Genomic DNA, 20,711 nt, shown 5'->3' on the forward strand with positions numbered 1-20,711 from the left:
TGGCCTGGATACTTTTTCCTCCAGTGTGATTTTCCTGACCAGTTTTTTCACGTTTTCTCTTCAGATGCTGATTGGACTTGCTGGCTACCTTAGTGGATATGATGGTACATTTCCTTTCCAAAAGCCAGGGGATCGATATGAGCAGCACAACTACGTAGGGATGAGAGGGGTAAGGCTCTGCACGCTCCTGTCAAGCTGGTTAGCTGTCCTGTGCCTTTTAGTACAGTGTTCCATCATAAGAACAGTTCTCCTTGATCAGGTCAGAGGTCTGTTTAGCCTTGTGCCTTGTCTTTAAGCTCCTTTAAAAGTGCTAGTGGTTCTATTGTGAATAAGTCTTAATGTGTCTCTGAAAGGCCAGGTAAGAAATTAAGGTGAAAATTGAGGGCAGCTCTTCCTGCTAATTAGTGAGACTACACTGCTGCATGGGATGGATACCTTGCCTTGTCTGCAAAGCAAACATTGCTGAGTTTGAGCTTCTCTCACTCCACTGTGCCTGGCTAATCTCCTGGGGAGCCAAGGGTATCAAAAAGCCAGGGTCATCCACTGTCACCTGCACTTTGCCACCACTGGTGACACCAAGCTGAGCACGCTGATGGAGCCTAGGACAGCAGGGCAGAATTCAGAGTTGTATTTGATCTGAAACCCTGGCTCTGCTGCTTTTTAGGAAGATGAAGAGCCATATAACTGACAGCACAAAAGTCAGAAGGAGAAACAGTGGCCAATTGCTATTACCTAGAAAGAAAACTAAAAGCTAGGAAGGCATGTTTTCTTAGTTTAGTTTCCAGAAGTTAATGGTTTTACATTTCCCTGAGCCAAAGGTGGGAGAGGTACCAGAAACAGACAAAAAAGATAATAAATTCTACTGTGGTCTTGCTTTCTTTTGTTTTGATTTCTTCTCTTTCTCCTCCAACTATCCTTGGTATGATTTGTGTAGGAGAGGGGAATCTGGTCTGCTAAAGATGTAAGGTGCAAGTGTATTTTGTTCTTAACTTTCATACCCTAGTATCTTGTTAAAAAAGACTGTAATGGATATGTAGTGCACCTACTTGATGCATCCATTTATGAATATCTGGTGTAGTCTAGCAGGAGTGTGACTGGCTGTTGTTACTGACACCACTGCAGAGCAGAGTAAGCTTCTGTCCTCTGAGCAGTGTCTTTGTTCAGTTGGCTTTTGTCCGATGTTCTTTGAGACTCGGGTCAGCTGCTGCAACACCTCCTGTTGTTGTAGGCATGGAAGATGAAGGAAATGAAATGGTGTGAGCTCTTGTCCCACATGGGTGGGGTTATAATTTCTGCTATGATCTTTTCCTGCAGTTTTGTGCATTTCTTGGCTCCTGCCTGGTTCCTTTTGCCTACCTCACAGTGTTGGAACTGTCAAAGTCACTGCCAGCAGCCTTACTCACGGCTTTCATCCTCATTTTTGGTAGGTGTTCCTGGTACAGCAAAATTGAGTATCTTAATTGTTCAGATAGTTTAATTTCTGCATTACCATGTGTTACCTAACCAGGGGATATTTGGGTTAATGAGAGACTTTCTCAAAAGCAAAGTAATTTCACTTTTTTAAATGTATATGTGTATGAGGCTTCTTACTTGGTGGTCCCCTTAAGAACTTCACAGTCTTGTTTAATTCATAGGTGTACTTCTGTTATTTGCACAACCACAGAACTGGGTTAGATTGCACCTTAATTTTAAAAATTTTTGTAAGGTGGGTGGTCAGAAATTAATTTACCCACCAGTGAAATATTGATGTTTCCTGTATGAATTATAGAGATCTTTAACAGCCCCTGCATTACTTTAGAAGGGTTCACAATAAGAAATTAATAAAGTTCCTTGTTGAATTGAGCCAAGGGGAGAAATTGACCTTGCAAATGAAGTTACCAAAATAGGAGTTTTGTAAGGACACACAGGTATTGAGAAATGGAGACTTTAAATATCAAAGCCATATTTATTTTTTATAGGTACAGTCTGAAAGATCACTTCTCCTCTGGCATCCTCTGGCATTATGGTGATGCCTTAGGTAGATAATTGCTGGCTGTAATCCTCTCCATCTGAATATGTTATCAGCATTTTCCAAATGGTGTTTCACAGATACTGCTGTACTGCCTTTTGTTCTTGTATTTGTTTTTATTTTTGTTTTGTTGGTTTTTTTTCCCTTTGTTATTCAGGTAGAAGATGAAATGTTATGATCTCCTTCTGTTTCTAAAATTTCCTGCCTTCTTCTTGTCTTGACTACATTGTGGAAGCTGGATTCCCACAATCTGAGATTCATTTTGGAACTGCAAGTCTTTCTGACATTGCTGTGTGTCTCTTTGCAGATACAGGCTGTATTACATTGTCCCAGTATATTCTGCTGGATCCCATTCTAATGTTCTTTCTCATGGGAGCTGTTCTGAGTATGGTGAAATGTAACAGCTGTGCAGACAGGTAAGATAAGGATGATAATTTTGTTAAACTATAGGTATTTAACTTTCACACAGTTAAAGTAATAGCTGCCATTGGTTATGTGTGAGTGGCTGAAATAAGATTATTTCAGGAAATTTGAAGCTGAAAATGACTGTTGATAGCAGAGAGAAATTTTTACTCTGAGGGTCTGTGTAGTTCCGGAGAAAATATTGTGCCTGTAGTACACAAATTTACCTGTGACTGTAAGCACCTTTAAAAGTCCTGCTGTCTGAGGTAAATAGTGTAATTTGTTTGGCTTAGAGCAATGGCTACAAAAACTTAGAGGAAAATATAGCCAGGATGATTCTGAATAAAGTAGTTCAGTTGCTAAGGATATTTGCTATAGACCCATCCAGAAAGGGTGGTGGTTTATAGCTATTGGGATGTGTCAGAGGGCTTCTTTGTGGCTGGGCTGCACAGAGTAGTTTCCTTGAAATGCATCCCAAATTCAAAGACATAAAAAGTTGAAATTCTGTGTTATATATGAGCAGTTTTTATTTCATGAAACATTCAAGAACTGATCGTATCAATCTTAGTGTGTCTGCAGTTTGTGTGGCTGAAATGCAGCCTGCAGCATCATGTACAGCTGTCCAAGGCCATCCTTATCTACTGCATATTCCCCAGAAAATGCAAGCACTAAATTACAGGGCAGTGCTTGATCAGCTCTGTGTGCCTTGATGTGAATTTGTTTTTCATATCTTAGAATTAATCCTGTTGTCAAAGTAGTTGATATTCTACAAATTAAAGGCAACTCTAGCTCTCGTGTTGCTTAGCAGGTCATGGGGATTTTGTCTAGTTGAAATAAAAGTGTCAAGGCATTAGGAATCAGAAGGAAAAAGGTTTTAAATTCTGCTGTCATTTTTTCTCATCTCTTTTCTATGGTTCAGTTTTATGTCAGTTTATAATTTGTTTGCTTTTTGCTGCAGTTTTTGTTTGTGTTTTGGATAGATGTTTTCTGCTAAGGCTTTCTTGCTTTAGTACAGTAGGCTGCTCTTTGCCTCTTGTTCTTCCCCATGTCCCTAAAGAGAATTAAGTTTGCGCTTTATGGAGCAAAGTTCTTGTTTCTGTTTCCAGAACATCCATGTAGTCAGACTTTCTTCACACTAGTATTTTAGCTTGTACCTGCTATCTGTGTTTCCATCATTGAATGGGAGATCTAGGGTTGCCCCTGGCTTAAGTGTACTTGAAGCCAGTATCAAGGCTTCACAAGCCTGTATCTGAAACCAGTATCCTTGTGTGATTCTAAACTACATGAAAAACTTGTTTTTCCACTTCTTATGGGTTCCTGAGAAGATGGACTGTAATTTTGTGGGGTAACTGATCTGTTACTTATTTTTGTGATCATAGGCTGCCTGTTCATGTAGCCATCATTTTATTTACTGACTCGCTCTACTGGTCCTGCAGGCCATTTTCTGCCTCCTGGTGGTTCTGGCTGAGTCTGACTGGTGTGAGCCTTGCTGGAGCAATGGGGGTAAAATTTGTTGGCCTTTTTGTAGTCCTCTTGGTTGGCTTGAACACAATCTATGACCTATGGGACTTGCTGGGGAACCTCAGCCTGTCACTGGTGAGTTTCAAAGGCTTTTCTTTACTTTAAAGGTTTATTTGTTTTGTTTGCTTGCAATTTTCCTGGTCTTTGACAAGCCTGCAAGTACCCAAACAGAGATACTCTGTCTGCAGCAGAGGGGCATCTGATGTGGTGATGAAAAAAGGAAATTAAGGTTATAATGAAAAAATTATTGCCACACTTTTGCAAAAAGCCACACTTACGTTAGCAGGATATTATAGTATACAAACACAGCAGAAAGATTGTTACTTTTTCCTGAGAGAAACTGTTACCATTCCAGTTGGCTACATTTTCAGTCTAAGCTAAAAATGCTCATTGGGAATGGCTTTACAGTGGCCCAAAGCAAGATGTTGCCCAGCACTGTTACCTGTACTTCCAAGGAGTATGTGCTACTTGGCAATCAGGTGTGTCTTGCAGCACTTAGTTTGCATAAGCAGCGTGAGCTCAGGCTCTGCTGCCTGAGAGTAAGGGGGCAGAGGCTGCAGAGCAGGAGCATCACGAGTCACAGAAATGCTCTGCAACCTGCAGTATCCATAGCCAGTTGAGAGGATGAAGACAGCCATAGCCTGCTTGATTTCACACACATTTAGTTCTTCTAAGCTTTAAAAAAATTGCTAGTGGGTTTGAGTGTCCTGGTCTAATATATTGCATTTTATGTTTGCCAAGTGTGAAATCTGCCATTTGGAGAAACGCCTTGATGTACCATTTGCTGTCTTGCAACCGGCAGGAAGACAAATTCTTCACTCATATCTTTTAAAAGGTGTTCAGTTCTTCTCTTGTCTCAGCCTGTTTTGAAGCTTGAAAATTCTATTTTTTTTCACTTACTGTTTTTGTCTCGTTTGTCCTATAAACAGTGGGAGCATGGGAGGGACTTTCTCTATTCCTCCTGTGTGATTTGTTTTCTTTGATTAATGTGAACAATATGGGCTGCAAAGATTCAATGTTCCAACTCCAGAGAAACACTTCTTGAGCAAAGTCAGTTAATTGCATTTGAAATAGAACAAATCCATCATGTCTAAGCTTTGTGCCAGCAGACAGCTGCACAGTGATTTCATTTGTGCTACTGGCAGCAAAGGCAGCAAACCCCCGGGTGTTAGAATATGTAAAGAAATTTAGTCCAGAAGGTAGATGCGTTCTGAATAGCTATTTGGCAACCTTGGTGCTTGAGGAGAGGGGAAAAAAAAGGTGAGGATTAATCTCCTGAAAGCCTGAATAACTTACCTCTGCATTTGTTAGGGAGCTTCTCATGATTATTTACATGCAATTTTTTGGGGACTAAGTTGATTGCTAGAATTCTCAGCTTATGTTGATCCATTGTTCTGGTTTGCTCACTGCTGTCTTTCACATGCACTTTCTTTTATTTGCCTTTGCATTGAAGTCTTTGAAGTTAAAGAAAACCATTTCATGAAAATTGGAGCATATTGAGGCTTTTCTAAGTAGGGAACTGGAGGGTAGTTCATGTGCCTCTCCAGTGCCTATATTTGGTTATGTACCATCAATCAGCATTAGTTTCTAAGTGTCCAGTGGTTATTAAGTTCTGCTGAAGTACTTGAACTGAACAGCTCTTTCCTTTGTTGACTTCACTGAGTTTTGCAATGTGTTCAGCTTTTTCCATTCCTTCCGAATTAAGTGGTTCTGGTACTAAAGGATGGAGAATGATTAGCTTAATGATAGGTATGTTAAAGAATATGTAGAATAGCAAGTGCATCTGCTCTCATCCACTTTGAAGTTAGTGTGGCCATTTAGCAAACAGTTTTTGCTATTTAATTTTTTTCTCCTTCCACAGCTATTTATTATCCACCCTCTATTTTACATTATTTATTCTACTATCAGCAGTGTCAGTAGGATGTGAAAACGTAATAGCTTCTTTGGCATCTGTTTGCAAAACATATTTTCAATTGGTTGAAATAAAATATTTTGCTTTCATTTTGGGACATGTGAAGAACAGGTTTTGCTGCTGACTTCTCTGTAGTTTCGGGCTGAGCAGCACTGGAAGTTGCAGTGTGAGAGCATCTTTGCTAAGCAAGATGATTTCTGTAAGTGAAGTATGACTAGATCCCCATGAAGTCCTGGTTACATTCACATTTGCATAGACTTATTGGGGGAACAAATTTTCATTTTCCCTCTTGCTTAGCTTTGGTAGTTACTATTTTGGGAGCCATCTCTTTGCTGGGATTTTGGGTCAAGATGTGTACCACTGATAAACCAGTTAAGGTCCTCGCTCTCCAAGTATTTTCAATGAGGGCTGCCCAACCTCCTTGCCAAAGTTAGAGATGCTCAGCACTTTGGAACACTAAACTCTCCTCTTGCCTAGTTTTGTCTTTTTTCCCACGACCCTAAAATTTTGAGGTACCACAGCTCCAACTTTTGGAGATACACAGCAAGGTCTGCCTCAGCTTTTACCTCTCTCTGGGCCTTTCTGAGGTAATTCTACAACCTGGTAAGCTCCAGCCACAGGACTGCTGCTCAGAGTCTTGTGAAATCAGGAGTGAAGTTGTTCCTGCACTGTTTGATCCAGACTGTGTTTGTTACAGGTGATGTTTGGGAAGCATTTACTGGCTCGTGTACTCTGCCTCATCTTCCTTCCGCTTGCCCTCTACACGGCTATGTTTGCTGTTCATTTTGCAGTGTTAAATAGAAGGTATTTCACAATGTTTTCTCCAGAAGAATTACTTGTCTTTGCTTTGAATTAAAGGCTATTGGTTATATAGTAGTCCACTTTCAGTGTCAGTAGCACAGCCACAAGCTGTGTCTTTGTTTAATCCCCTTCCACAACTCTCTGGCCAAGATGACAGTGAAATTGAATTTGAGCTTGAGACTTTCTGAAATGCCAAGCAAGTAACCTAACGAAACTTCCTGTCTTATTTTTTTCCTCTTCTCTTTCTGGGACCTGAAAATGTCTTGACTCCATTCTTTGTCTTTTTGTAATTAAAAACTCATTGCATTCCTGAAAAATGGCTGTGATTAAAAGAGTCTGAGTGTGCTTGAAGGAAGGGCTTTTTCCTGAATGCTTGCAACCAAGGGATGCTTTTTACAAGGAAAGAGCTAGTAAAATGGTCAAGTAATGTTTTCCATATGCCAGCATTAAAATATGAGGTGAATAAGCATTTCACTGTAGAAAAAGAATAGAAAAATAAATCGGTTATTTTTCAGTTAAAGTCTACTGGTCTTACCACTAACCTCTTAGCAGAAATAACACTACAGGAGTCACAGAGAAAGGCTTTGTTATATCTGTGGGTTATATCCTGACAGTGGGTCAATTTATTTGCTGTAAGACCATCCCCAAAGACAGTTCTGATGCTTTGTGCAGTGCCAGCATGTACTTTTTAGTGACCTCAAGTCCTTGCAGCTCTGGACAATTTCTTGCAAGACTGGCTCTATCTACTGTGATTCACAACATTAGAGAAGTTAAGGGAGCTGCTTCCACTCTTCTTCTTCAGATGCCCAGTCTGGTTATATAATTTTTCTTCTATAAAAACAACTTGGTAATGCATGTCAGAGGTTTGTATGCTGCTTAGTGAGACCTCTAATTGTCATATTCTTTGCTGTCTTTTTGTTTGAATGCTGTTTTGTGAGACCTCTAATTGTCATATTCTTTGCTATCTTTTGTAGTGGTCCTGGGGATGGTTTCTTCAGTTCAGCATTTCAATCTCAGCTGATTGGGAACAATCTTCATAACGTCTCCGTTCCAGAGCGTGAGTGTCCACATGAATAAAGCACTCTGAATGTTGTCAGTGTACGTGAGAACTTAAATAGAAATGGTGTCCCTGTGACTCAGTGCAGAGCAGTGGGAATTATGCCTTCCATGGTCAAGCTCAGATCCACACTCTTCTTCTGTGCAGTTTATGAATTGACAGAAAGAAAAAGGCTGAAAATATCACCATGTTCAGTGCATGGTCACTATCTGTTTTTTTCCTGTTCACCTTAGATTTGTGAGTGTTCAATGTGGGATTTGTTTACAAAATATGTGTAAATGGAAACTGTCAACTTTTGTGACACAGCATGCCACTGGTTCAGCTTTGTTGTATTCAGAATGCATCTGAATTTAGCAAAAAAGAAGGCTCTGTGGTTGTTCCCTAATCCTCAGGTTGGCTAGGGACTACTGAGCCTTTGAAATGGTCTAGCTTTCTGATTACTTCAGCTTTTTTGTGGCTGTACCCAGCTCCAGAGCTGTCACTGGGGGAACATCAGGTCTGATCTCTCAAGGCTGAGTTGTGTTGGGCGGCTAGGAGGGAAGGTGTCTTAAGCCAGTGTATATCTGCTATCCAGTAGCTGGGCTTGCCTCCCTTCCCTCTTGTCTTGCTGTAGGGATCAGCAGTGTTATACTCTTAGGGAAAGCTATCTCAAAACTCTCATTATGAAATTACAAACAAAGGAATGCCTTACCAGGTCTGTTTATGTTAAAACTTAGTGGGAGAGTCTGAAGTGTTTCAGCCAAATCTTACATAACAGTTTCACTGAATCCTGGTTAGGGATGGGAGATAAGTGTGCAATGAGCCCTGTGGAATAACCTGTCAAACAGGAAACAAAATTGCATCAAAACAATGGGGAGTGCATGCTTAATCGAGCACTGTAGACTAGCTGGGGGAGATACAGGAGAGCTGTCTTATGTCTTTTTTCCTTGCCCTTTCTCATGCAGATTTGGCATATGGGTCAGTGGTGACAATGAAGAACCTTCGGATGGCAGGGGGATACCTGCACTCCCACTGGCACCTGTATCCCGAGGGCGTTGGGGCTCGCCAGCAGCAGGTTGGTGCTGTGGGGTGTTGCCTGTGTCTACAGCCCTGGGTTACTCCCTTTGTATTTGACATTAGGGGCCAGACTGGTAGGAGCTGTGTGTTGGCTCAGCATCTGTTCCCTGCTCAGTGCCACAGCTGTGCACTTGGCTTGAAGAGAGCCTCCCACACTGCACCAGAGGGGTGACTTACAGTAACAAGGCCACCATCCATAAATGGAGTCCAAGAACACTTCAGAATAGTTTTCTATAATGAAAGTTACCTCAAGGAAGGCTGTAAAACTTTGTTTAAAACAAGTACATTATCTTACAGCTTTTCTGACTGTATATTAAAAGCAAGGGAATAGAACTGCTTTATATTGGTTTTACTCCAGCCACTGGCCTCTGTGAACTTACATGAATCCCTCTCCTTTGTGCCTTGCTTTCTTCATCTGTCACCAAAGAATTTGTTCAATAAATTAGATGCTGTGCATCTGTAAGCTAATGTAGCCATATGGAAACCATCTGAGCTAAGGGCTTCTCATTAAATGATTAAGCAATAAGTGAAAGTAGAAATCAGAAATCATGTAACTATCTCTAATTAAGAAGTACGAACATTAAGTGGATTTCTTATTTTTGTCCATCATCATCAAGCTTCACAAATCTTTGCTGCTTCTGCACTTTTACCAAGATGTATTTCTGCAGTTTGATTATTGGTGTCTAAAAATTGCTCTGAGATTCTTGAAAAAAAGTTGCCAGAGAAACACAAGTGTTTGGTTTTTAACTCCCTGCTATCTCTGTGGCTAGGATGAAGTTTTCAGAAGTAAAAACTTTGTCTCAATCTTTTTTCCTGCTGCTTGTCACAATCAGAATTTCTAATACTCTAGCATGACATTAATGTTTATTACAGTGTATGGAGATGCCATGCTAAACTGCCTCAAGCACAGGCAAAATTGGAGTGCAGATCATGCTTTATGACACTAAAAGCAGGGAAGGGCACTTTGGAGAGGACACTAATGGGAGTTCCTTGTGGAAAGTGGGAAAGGATGGAGAGTTCCCTGTCCTGATGGTAGGACAGCAGTAGGGTTCTAGGGTAGTTTCAGGGCTCTGGAGAGGGAAAGAGAATCTAGAGAGGAATTTGGAGGAGATTTGGAGAGGAAAAGTGATCTCTCTGCTTCTACTTTCTCCTCCTCTCCTAATGGCTTGACCCCAAGGTATGAGGTTCTACCTCCAGCTCTCCCTTTTTCCCCACGGTCAGACCCTCCTGTGTTCTGCCTCTCACCCACCCCCTGGGCCATCTGCTCCCACCTGAGAGAGAGGCCCAGGTGGGGCACTGGGCTGGGGTTCTACAGAGCAGGGCTTGCTGCTCTCTAAGAGGAGGGTGGGCAAAGGGAGTACAGTTGCACGTGCTCTGGGCCGCAGCAGCCTGGGATAAGATGCTCTTTGTGTCCATGGTAGTAGTTGGTGCAGCTGCTCTGTGTGAGCTGAGCAGGCTGGCAGGGGTTAGCTGTGTGGCTGTAAGGGATGATCCCTGAACCCCTACCTTGCCTGGATCTTTTGGCAGATGATGTGGTTGTCACAGTCAGCCTGTTGTCAGCAATCTCTACTGTCTGTAAAGCCAGTGCTGCTTCTGTCTCCTGGTTCAGATAGTGGTCAGTGATTATTCAGGAGCTCTGGTTTGGATATCCTGTTGTTGTAGAAGGAGCTTCTGAAATAGGGTGAGGGGAGGTCAGGCTGTGTTTGGAGGCTCTTGGTGCATGTGAACTGCCACGAAGGGTAGTGCTTCTGAGTGTGGGCTATGCACTGGCTAAGAGGTGTCATCTGGGTTAAGGAGTGCCCCATAACTGGTTTTCTAGGGGGCACTGTCCTAAAGGTAATCTCAGGACTTCTATGTGGTTGATGCATTGATATGGGGCTTTGATTTGCTGGCGAATGTGTGACTGCTATCAACAGCTTTTTTCTTGTTATGTAAAATAATTAATCCTGTCATTTCAGGTCACTGCTTACTTACATAAAGATTTGAATAACCTGTGGATCATAAAGAAACATGAGTCAGATACAGGTAACAAAAACCAGTTAAGTGCCTTTTATAACTGCTGCTTCTGTTTTTTACATAAATATTCTGAGTTCTTTCCAGGGCAGAGTATCCTTCAAGGATATGAGTAGGAGATGAGGAAGAACGAGGGGAAGCTGTCTCTTGATTTACATTGTGTGTGTGTCTACTGTGCTTTTGGTTCTTCTTCAGATTGTACAGCTGAAGTAAATAAGCTTTTCTTAGCTGAAGGTTGCATTGACAATTTTTCAGCTGTGTAGGGCTGCAAATAACAGCAGAGAGGAAATTTGTCTGAACTGAGTTAATATTTATTGCAATCTGTTATTGTGGCTAAGAGTCTTGGGAAAGCTGGGCCCTGTAACAGTCTGGTACATTGTGTTTGACAGATTTTTGTGGGTGATTGCTTGGGACAAGATAAGAGTACTGAATGTGATTATCTATGGTTTGTGCAGAAAGCTGTTGGTTTAGATTAGGTAGTGTATGTAGCTGAGGCATGCTTGGTCTGGCAGTTTCCTTTTCTTTACCTGATGCATGTGTTTATAAAAATTAACAAGAATTGTCTGAATAGCAAAAAATGTAAATAATGCAGATATATAAGAAAAATTATAATCAGTGTTGCAAGAGTCATTTATAGTTCACATTCTTTGGAGTAGCTCTCAGGATTAGAATTTAGAGCAATGTTTTACATCAGGCTTAGGGTCAACACAACTTTGTTTGCTTTATTATCTGCTTGAGGCACGAGCATCAGCAAGAGACTTTCTAAGACCTTGGTAAGTTTGTCAGTGCATTGATATGATTAGTTTGTCTTTCTTCAGCAGATCTGTCTGACCCCTCAAGCCCTGTGGAGTTTGTGAGGCATGGAGATATTATTCGTCTGGAACATAAAGAGTAAGGATGGTTTCTGGGATTCAAAGAGATTGTGTGATTGAACAGAACTGGTGGGAACTTGTCCTGCTAGAGACTGTGGTTAGACAAGCACAAGCAGGCCGTGTGACAGAAGTATCTGTATATCTGAGTTTCCAGTGTGAGGTCTGTAGAGTTTTTCTTCTTAAAAACATTATTTATGTTTTGAAAAGTGTATGTTAAATGAGAAACTTTAGAGACAACCACACAACTTTATTAGAACTACCTGCCTAAGCAGCAGGGAGATTTCTTCAGTTGTGTGAGGTGCAATAATCAGGGTAACTCTTCCAGAGAAGCAATTTCAAAACCCTCATTCTGTTGCCTGTCTCCATGCTGGGTTTTCTAGACAAAAGAGTATAGAGGTTTTTTGTCAGTGTACTGCAAGTATTCTGTCTCTATGTTCATAGGAGGTACCCACCTGCTGAAGTTCTCAACAGCACTGAGATCATAGCAGTTAAACACTTTGAATGAAAGTGGAAGCTGATCCCTTCCCTTTCTGTAGGGAATAGCTAAGAGGAAGCAGGGTAACCGTAGTGACTTGATATTTAGTCTTTATCTAGTGTAATGTTAGCTTTGATCTCTTAACACAACCTCTAACTCATGTGCCAGGAAATCGTGTTGTGCTGTATTCAGTATGGTGTATGCACAAACCATTGCTTAGGCTTCCAAAACGATGGTAAGACTTATTATTTTAATTTTGAATTTAGGAGTTTACTATCAAATATGTGGTAATGAGGATGATAACATCTTGATCAGACAAAATGGGTTAAGTGCTGCTGAGGTCCCTGGCATGGCAGTGAATCGGTGGTGCTGGGGAAGGATGCGGCAGGCGGCACGTGGGGCTGGCCTGTGGCACATCCCATGGGACAGCAGTGTCCCTGCAGCTGGGCAGCAGCAGCAGCAGCACAATGGGTGCTGTCCCAGGACCTTTGGCAAGGACTGACAAGCTGTGGCCAGGTTTCTCTGCTTGTCTCAGCTGGCAGACCCTGCCAGTGTGGGAGGCTCACAGGTCTGCACTGTGCTGGTGCTAAGTGGTGGCTTCTGATTTGCCCCTAAATGGTACAGTCTTTCCCTGCAAAAGCAAAACTGATAATCACAAAAGGTCGGGATCTTGCTTTTCTTCTTTCCAATCTCTTTTCCTTTTAGAGATGGTAATTGTATTTTGAGGGTTGGATTTATTTATGCTGTCATCCTTTTTTGTCACTGCCCAGTGTGGTATAAGCTCAGAGTCATGTGCTGGAAAGTGACAGTTCCACTCCATCCTGTTAAGGCTGCATCCTGCTGTGCCCTCAGCTGGAATTCAGTGGTTAGAGTACTGGCAGATCTCTGAATGGCTCAAACCAATGTTTTTATCACAAATTGACAAGGGTTCAAAGGTTTGACTTTTTATTTCATTTCAGAACTTCTAGAAATCTGCACAGTCACCAGCATGAGGCTCCCCTGACAAGGAAACATTTTCAGGTCACTGGCTATGGAATAGTAAGTGAAGGGAAGACAAAACAAAAGCTTCTTTTGGGAAGAGTTCATATCATGCCAAGGGAATTTATTGTTGCTTTTTTTAGTTTGTTAGCCAGGATGATAGATGGACATCTGCCATCCTCAAGGAAAAACTGATGTAGTATGAAATGCCTTCTCTCATATTTAAGGTCTATTTAATGTGAAGACAGATAAAAAAATAATTTAAACTTTTACTGTCAGTCTAGCTTTGGCAGCATTCAACTCCAGAAATGACAAACTGAGCAACCTTGAAGTTGCTCTGACAAGTATTATTTTATGTATTTGGCCTTGTCACATAGACAAGTGTTTTTTTGACAGAATGATGACAGAATTTTGAATCACAAAGATGGAATATGCTTTGAGGGCTGAATTTCTAAATGCAGAGATCTGTTGCCTAAACCCCTTTTGTGTAGCAGCCAAGTTGCCCCTGTTTATGCTGTAACTCTGAGCTACAGTCAAGAATGAATTGAAAGCAAACAAAATTAAAGTTGGCAAGATAGAGATGTGTTTGTGAGTAGTTGCTTATATCTAGAATGGTGTCTTCCTGATGGGGAATCTCTTCTGTGAAGTGTGAGTGAGGCTGGTCTGGGTGAGTTTCTTTGGCTTTGCACCCAGTGGAGTTTCAGAATTTCCTATTTGCAGTGCTTCAGTTCTGTGTGTCTTCTCGTTTGGGCATTGTTTCGTTTCTGCTTTCTATTTTTGTAATTTTTTTTCTTGAATGGCATGTTTGCTGCTAGAATGGAACAGGAGACTCCAATGACTTCTGGAGGATTGAGGTGGTGGGCAGAAGGACTGGGCAGCTCATCAAAGTCCTGCGCAGTCAGGTCCGGCTGACCCACGTGGCCACAGGCTGTGTGTTGGGATCTTCTGGAAAGACTCTGCCAAAATGGTAAATATCCACCCTCTGCAGGCCTTTGAGCTGCCATGTTCCTTTACTCAATGGTACTTTTAGACTAAGCAATAGGTACATTTCTTCCATTTCTTTAAGAGAATAAAAATGTAAGTAGCAGGTATAGGAATATGGCCAGAGGGGAAAATCTGGGTTAGGATTATGCAGTCTGTTACAGTGAAGGTATGCAGCTCTGAAAAATAATATCCCTTACTAAGAGATCCAAAAGTGGCATGGACATAGATCTTGTCCTCTGGTAAGGCCAGGAGGGGATGATAGATGTGTTATTTAACATGCTATTTATCCTTGCGATTTGCAAAAAGCACTGGAAACTGGGGCAGTTAATGCTGTTCTGTACCACAGTCTTGAAAATTGCTTTCTGTTGGTATTAATTTACCTTGTGATTAGAAGACCTTTGCTATTTTTGCATGCAGCATCTAAAGCAAGGCAGTGGTTACAAACTGCTATTAGCAGGTGTTGGGATTTTATATGTCCTTGAATTATGCATCTTCATCACTCAGATGAGGTGTATGCAGAGACATCCAGGCTGGTGGAAGCAAGCTGCCCTGTCTGTAAAGCTGCACCATGTGGGATGCTGACATGGATCCTGAGGCAGAGGTGTGCACTCATGTTGCTGCTGTTTTGAGAGCTGCCTCCCTAGGTTTCCCTAGGAAACTCTAGGTTTCCCTTCTCTGTGTTGTGGTAAAACCAGATTCTAAAGAATCCTATGGATGCTGAAACACAGAGCAGGCAACTGCCTGGCCAGGAGTGCAAATGCCACTTAGACATCACCATAAAGCTGGGCTCATGGACACATAATGGGTTCAGTTAACAAAAAAGGCAGCTTCCATCAAGAGCATTCAAAAAACATTGTGGATTGGGTTTCTTCTTTTTTTTCCCCACTAACAGTTTGCTATGTGAATGGAAGTTATTGCCACAAAATGTTGATGATAGTAACAGCTGAGGGCAAAAAAATACTTGTTAACTGCAAATAAAGATGGTTAGACTATGTTTTTATATTTTTATAAAAATGAATTTACTAAATTAATGAAATTTTAAAATTTCATTAATTAAGTAATGGATTACTTAATTAATGAAATTTGCTAAGTAGTGATTGACAGAAAATTCCCTATTCATCTGGCATATCTCTGTCAAATTTAATGCACTTTCTCCCAAAGTCTTTGATGTGACCTGCTAGACATAGGGTGACAGACTAAAAAACAGTTATCAGTATCCTCTAAGGTAGTTGTTTTGTTTCTATAATACAGTTCTTGTAGATATGGATTGACTTAAATTCATGATGGTGATTTTCTTTGGAGGGACTGTAAGGGTTGAATTGGACATAGATTCTTTCTAGTTGGCAAGGTGCATAATTTTCAAAAATCCCACATATCCACCTAGGGCTTTTTAGGTGAGAAAGTGAGAAATGTGGTTCAACTATTCCATAGAATTTTGGTGTCAGCTGCCTTGCAGATCTGTTTTGGTTTCTACATGGTTCCTATAGTATGTAAGAATGCAACTGCTGAAGCATTATGGAGAAATATAAAGCTAAATTGGCAAAAACTAAACACAAAATGGAAATATTGAGTGTTCCTGTGGGGTGGTGGTGAACTGTTCTGCTCATCCTCAGGGGCTGGGAACAAGTAGAAGTGACCTGCACACCATACCTGAAGGAGACACCCAATTCCCTCTGGAACTTTGAAGATCATATTAACCCTAAATGTAAGTAATTGATTTCCTTTTTGATAGAGAGTGCATCTTGGCTTACTGTTTAAAGGAAGGGATGAGCTATCAGATAGCAGTAACTGGCATTCTGCATTTGAAATGTATGTGTTCTTTCCCAGTTTAAGTGCAAACTTGCTGAACTTGAGTGTGTGCAGGGATGCCGAGCCCTTTTCTATTTCACTGTTTGTACTGGAAGCTGGTGATAATGCTTGAAGTGTAGTGGAAATATAAAGACTTTCTTAAAGATTTTGAGATTTTAATGTGTTACAGAAGTGTGAAGCACTCCAATACAGGCTGTTATTTCTAACATTGTTTAATTGGGAATTGTTGTCATTGATATGAGTATGTCATATATATTTCAATGATTTTTTAAAAAAGCTTAGATCCAGTTCTGTTCTGGTGTATTTTTTCCTTCTCCTGCTGGGGATGTGCTAAATGATGGCTTCATAGTACCATGAAGAAATTAATAGTGTGTGACAGAGATCTGAGTTTGCCAGTAATGGCAGGTGGGCCTTGCAGCCTTATCCAGGAGTTATGTTTGTTTCACAGACTCATCTGGCTTGGGTTGTTCAACACAATCTTCATCCTTTGAATTTCTGGTGACTTGGGCTGAGTTCTGAGTTATTAGAACACTTACTGTTCTTCCTCCTGTGAGAGCAACTGTGTGCAAACCAAAGGAGAGAAATCCTGGGCTGTTGACTTGGTAGAATTTCTTCTTCTGTTGTAATGCATTTTATATTCCCATACTTATGGCTCATTTACAGATAAATAGCAACCTATGAAGCCTGTGTCTCTTAATGGCAGCCAGAAATACAAATCTATTTATTTCATGGACTTCTATATATTTCTGTCTTCTATATATTTCTGTTGCTCCTGGAAGTAAAGGAGGAAATTTAGAAGTACAACAGTTGTAAAGTTCACAAAGTCTGACTGCAAGCCACTGTGTTTAGAGTATGAATGAATTGCATAGAGAATTAAAAGAGGTTCTGGAAGCAGATTTGTTGTAGGAGGAGAGTGTTTAGTTTATTATGAAAAAGGTAAATAAAAGGAAACCATGCAAACTTATAATCTATTTTTCTCCTTTTTTTTTTTTTTTTTTAATTTTAGTGCCCAATATCAGCCTGGATGTTTTGAAGCCTTCTTTTGCAGAAATTCTGCTAGAATCCCACATGGTTATGATCCGGGTATGATATCACTGATTCCAGATTATCATTTTCTTCCTTCTCTCTCTTGCATTCAAAAACAAATAGCACTTTCAGAGAGATCTGGGTGATGGCTGCAAGCTAGGGCAGAATTTGCATGCCCAAGCAACCTACTTGAATTTATACTTAGAATAAAGGATGATCTTAGAGCTAAATCTTCCAAGTCCAAGTTTGGAAGCCCTGTGCTTAGTGCCTGGCTCTCCTGTTGGTGTGATCTAGCTACAGCCTAGTTATGTAATGTTTTCCCTACCTTCCTGTAAGGCTTTAAAGGAAATTTAGTGTTTGTGAGGCTGGAGGATATTACTGTGGTCAAAATAAGGAAAATCAGGTAACAGACACTTAAAAAACTAGTAAGTGTTTGGATTGAAAATGGAAAACTTCTGATTTTTTTCAAGTTCATCAAGAAGCTGTGATTTCTGGTTTCCTTTTTATCTCTGAATATATACTTTTTTTAAAAAGCAGATTTAATATTTGCAAGGTGGACAGCTCTTGTAGTCTTTTCCTATGCTTGCTCTTTGTACTCTTGGCCACAGCCCTTCTACCTCCAGCTCCTCAATGAGAATGAAGAAGAAGTTAATATTTTGAGAAAGGAGTCTAGGGTTTTCTTTGCTATTGTTTGTGAAGCTCTTCTCAGATTTTAAAGAGAAAAAAGTAGTCAAGCACGTTATTGTTAGTACTTGTAAAGTGTTTTTGCAAAGTGTTTCCATGGCAATCAGTGATAATGCTGTCTCAGGTAAGGAAGCACCTGCATGAGTTTCCATGGAAATAATCTTTGAGGCTTTTTTTATGTAGTGGAGAGAAACCTGTCATAGCAGTCTCTTAATGAAAAAAGGTCTTGCTTATGCAACATGTATCCTTAGTGACAGAAAAGCGGGAGAAATGAGAGAATACTGCCCCTTTTGCTACCCAAAACCCATTTTCACTTGCATAATAGTAGTACAACATTCACAGTCCTAATTGTGACCGTTGTGGATGATGATGTGTTTATGTAGGTCAAAAAAGACCTTTCACTCAGATAGAGTATTGATGTATGTTTGTGTACACAGACATTTCTGGGTAGACATTGCAGCATACCTGCCTGCTCATTTAAATTTTATGTTCATTTATCTGTAGGGAAACAGTGGCCTCAAACCAAAGGACAATGAAGTCACATCCAAACCTTGGCACTGGCCCATCAATTACCAGGTATATTCATCAATCCATATTCCTTTCAATTTTCAAGTGCTTTTGCAGTGCCTTTTGAAGCACACCACCTTGTAATTGCATTGAAGATGTTGTCAGCTTTCTTTTGGAGCACCTGAGATGAGAATTTGTCTCACCTTAGACGCTGTGCAGAATACAGACTGGACTGATGAATATCTGTTTTTCTCCCTTCTGATCTCTCTCCTCAGGGACTGCGTTTTTCTGGTGTCAATGAGACGGATTATCGGGTTTATTTGCTTGGAAACCCGGTAAGTTGGAGTGAGAGGTTCCAAGCCAATGTCTTTAGCAAACTTTAGCTTAGTCTTGCTTCTGCCAGTTCTCTTCCTTCTCCTTTTGGACTGTCTCTCTAATTGTACTCTTTATGTTTGCATGTCACGTGCACACACCCAGCATAAAGTCCCAAATCTTTCTTTTTCTCTTGTGTAGGTGATTTGGTGGCTAAATCTGGTCACTATTGGGTTATATCTTCTGATAACAGTTGCCACTGCAGTGGCACTGAAGAGAGGTGTCCAACTGACATCTGAACTCAAAGGTGAGGTCAGTCTTCCTTTTCATAGATGCCTTTTGCAGGAACCTTAAAAGTATTGGCTGCAAGGGATACAGGCCAATTAATCAATACCCTGCTGTCAAGCTCTGCGTGTGCTCAGTAGTTTGCGCAGTGTCTTAAGACAAGAAATATTTTCTGATATTTATGCAAAACAAATGACAAATACAAGAGATAATAATGATCCTTTATTATGTCCATTGCCAAGGTTTTGAAGCTTTTCACAAGCCCTAATTAGTCATACTTTCATCATTCCTGTTTACATCAAGGGTTGCTTCATTTTGTAGATCTCCTTATGGGAAGTCAGTTCTAAAATGTGATGGGAAACCACTCAATTATACAATAAGTTATTGTAAGCTGTATACAGACACCAGAGCTCTTAGTCCCTTCCCCAGGCTCTGAAAGCTAGGCACCACTTCTTTCCAGGAAGGGCTGACAAAGTGATCATCTGAATGGCTCTCATTGCAGAGACAATGAAAATCTTCAGAAACCAGAATCACCTGATTGGTCTGATGCACAGATGGAGAAACTGCATGTTTGGTCTTTAAATTTAGAGCATGGTCAACCTCCTGCCATGCCTTGAGCCTTAGGACTTTGTATATCTTTTCTGGCAGCTGTTCTCCTGGACAGTGCTTGTATGTTTATGAAGAATGCAGCTAGGATGTTGCAGAGGCTTGAAGCAATTCCAGACCAATTCATGGCTTCCTGCAAAGATCATTCCTGTTGAGTTTACTTAGTGGGTTAAGGTTTGCAAATGGGAACTGTAGCTGAGTTTTTCTCTGCTGAGGTGTGTTTATTTGTGTTCCAGAACTGTCCAGAGTGGTGCTACATGCTGGAGGGCAGATCACACTGGGCTGGCTCCTTCATTACCTCCCTTTTTTTATGATGGGACGAGTTCTCTATTTCCACCACTACTTTCCTGCCATGCTTTTTTCCAGCATGTTGACAGGTAAATACTAGAGTCCTGAAGAAGACAAGGTAGGGAAAAAGGTGATACTCTGTTAAACTGAATGTTTTTCATCCTAAAAGGTTTATTATTTTTATAGGCTTCGTTTGCTTGTGTGAAGTGCTTGAAAGCATTGACTTACTCAAAACTTTTTTCACAAAGCAGCTTGCAGTGCAAATTTTTTGTTTGTCTGTTTGGTTTTGGTTTTGGTTTTTTGGTGGTGGTTGGTTGGTTGGTTTTCTGTTTAAAAAACAATTTTGTTAATTTTGTTAAAAAATCAACCTGAAGAGGCAGTCATGTCTAGTGCTTAGGGCATTTAAATTTAGAGATGGGATTCCTGGTCTCTGCTATTTCACTGTTCTTATATATTCTTGTATATAAGTTACTTCCCTCTTTGTTTGCTGCCAACACCATTCTGTCATGTCTGTTTATAATTTGGCTTTGGTCATTTTTCCTGTGAATTTATACCAACTTCATTAGCATCTGGCACCCACATCTCTTTTGCATTTATTCAAATGGAAAGGTAGGACAAAAAGAAACTTTCTGATACAAAACAATCTCTGTGGTTCAGAAGGTTACCAAGGTAAATGAATTCAAAAATTGACATGGTCTTTTGGTGTTAACAGAGTTGTGTCAGCCTAGTCTGTGAACACAGCAGCTCTGTTCTTCTGACTTCTACCTCTTCCTTCTCCTAGGAATCACCTGGGATGCACTACTGAAGTTCTGTGCTGGGTTCTTGTCACCCAGCACTACAGCAAGAAAGGTATATGGAGGTGGATTCCTGGCACTGGTTCTGCTCATCCTGTACAGGTGAGTACAGCTGAACTTTTCATGAATGGAGTGTGTGACAATTACCATCTCAATAGAAACTTTGCTGCCTGTTAGTTATCCTTAGCATTTGTTCCCTTTTTCCTTCTTTGCTGATTTGTCAGACATCCTCAAGCCTAATCCTAAACCTTCAAATTTGTTTAGATTCAGCATCTGTGTCCCTGTAATGCATTATAGAGCATCTTTCCATTGCAGGGAATC

The 20,711-nt window shown here is 40.7% G+C and overlaps 1 protein-coding gene across 1 annotated transcript in view; it reads left to right on the forward strand.

Moving 5' to 3' along the window:
- The window catches only part of POMT2 (protein O-mannosyltransferase 2), a 28,145-nt gene that overhangs the window by 1,522 nt on the left and 5,912 nt on the right, over positions 1-20,711 (forward strand). Inside the window, exons 3-20 of the mRNA XM_064716057.1 lie at positions 65-169; positions 1,315-1,423; positions 2,316-2,424; positions 3,847-4,006; positions 6,541-6,647; positions 7,619-7,701; positions 8,646-8,755; positions 10,716-10,782; positions 11,589-11,661; positions 13,077-13,155; positions 13,911-14,062; positions 15,693-15,784; positions 16,895-16,971; positions 18,103-18,174; positions 18,381-18,440; positions 18,619-18,724; positions 19,545-19,685; positions 20,378-20,492. Coding sequence (XP_064572127.1) covers positions 65-169; positions 1,315-1,423; positions 2,316-2,424; positions 3,847-4,006; positions 6,541-6,647; positions 7,619-7,701; positions 8,646-8,755; positions 10,716-10,782; positions 11,589-11,661; positions 13,077-13,155; positions 13,911-14,062; positions 15,693-15,784; positions 16,895-16,971; positions 18,103-18,174; positions 18,381-18,440; positions 18,619-18,724; positions 19,545-19,685; positions 20,378-20,492 — 1,817 coding nt within the window. The remainder of the gene's footprint in view (positions 1-64; positions 170-1,314; positions 1,424-2,315; positions 2,425-3,846; positions 4,007-6,540; positions 6,648-7,618; positions 7,702-8,645; positions 8,756-10,715; positions 10,783-11,588; positions 11,662-13,076; positions 13,156-13,910; positions 14,063-15,692; positions 15,785-16,894; positions 16,972-18,102; positions 18,175-18,380; positions 18,441-18,618; positions 18,725-19,544; positions 19,686-20,377; positions 20,493-20,711) is intronic.

This window comes from Zonotrichia leucophrys, chromosome 5 (genome assembly GCF_028769735.1).
Source record: "Zonotrichia leucophrys gambelii isolate GWCS_2022_RI chromosome 5, RI_Zleu_2.0, whole genome shotgun sequence".
NCBI classification, from domain to species: domain Eukaryota; kingdom Metazoa; phylum Chordata; class Aves; order Passeriformes; family Passerellidae; genus Zonotrichia; species Zonotrichia leucophrys.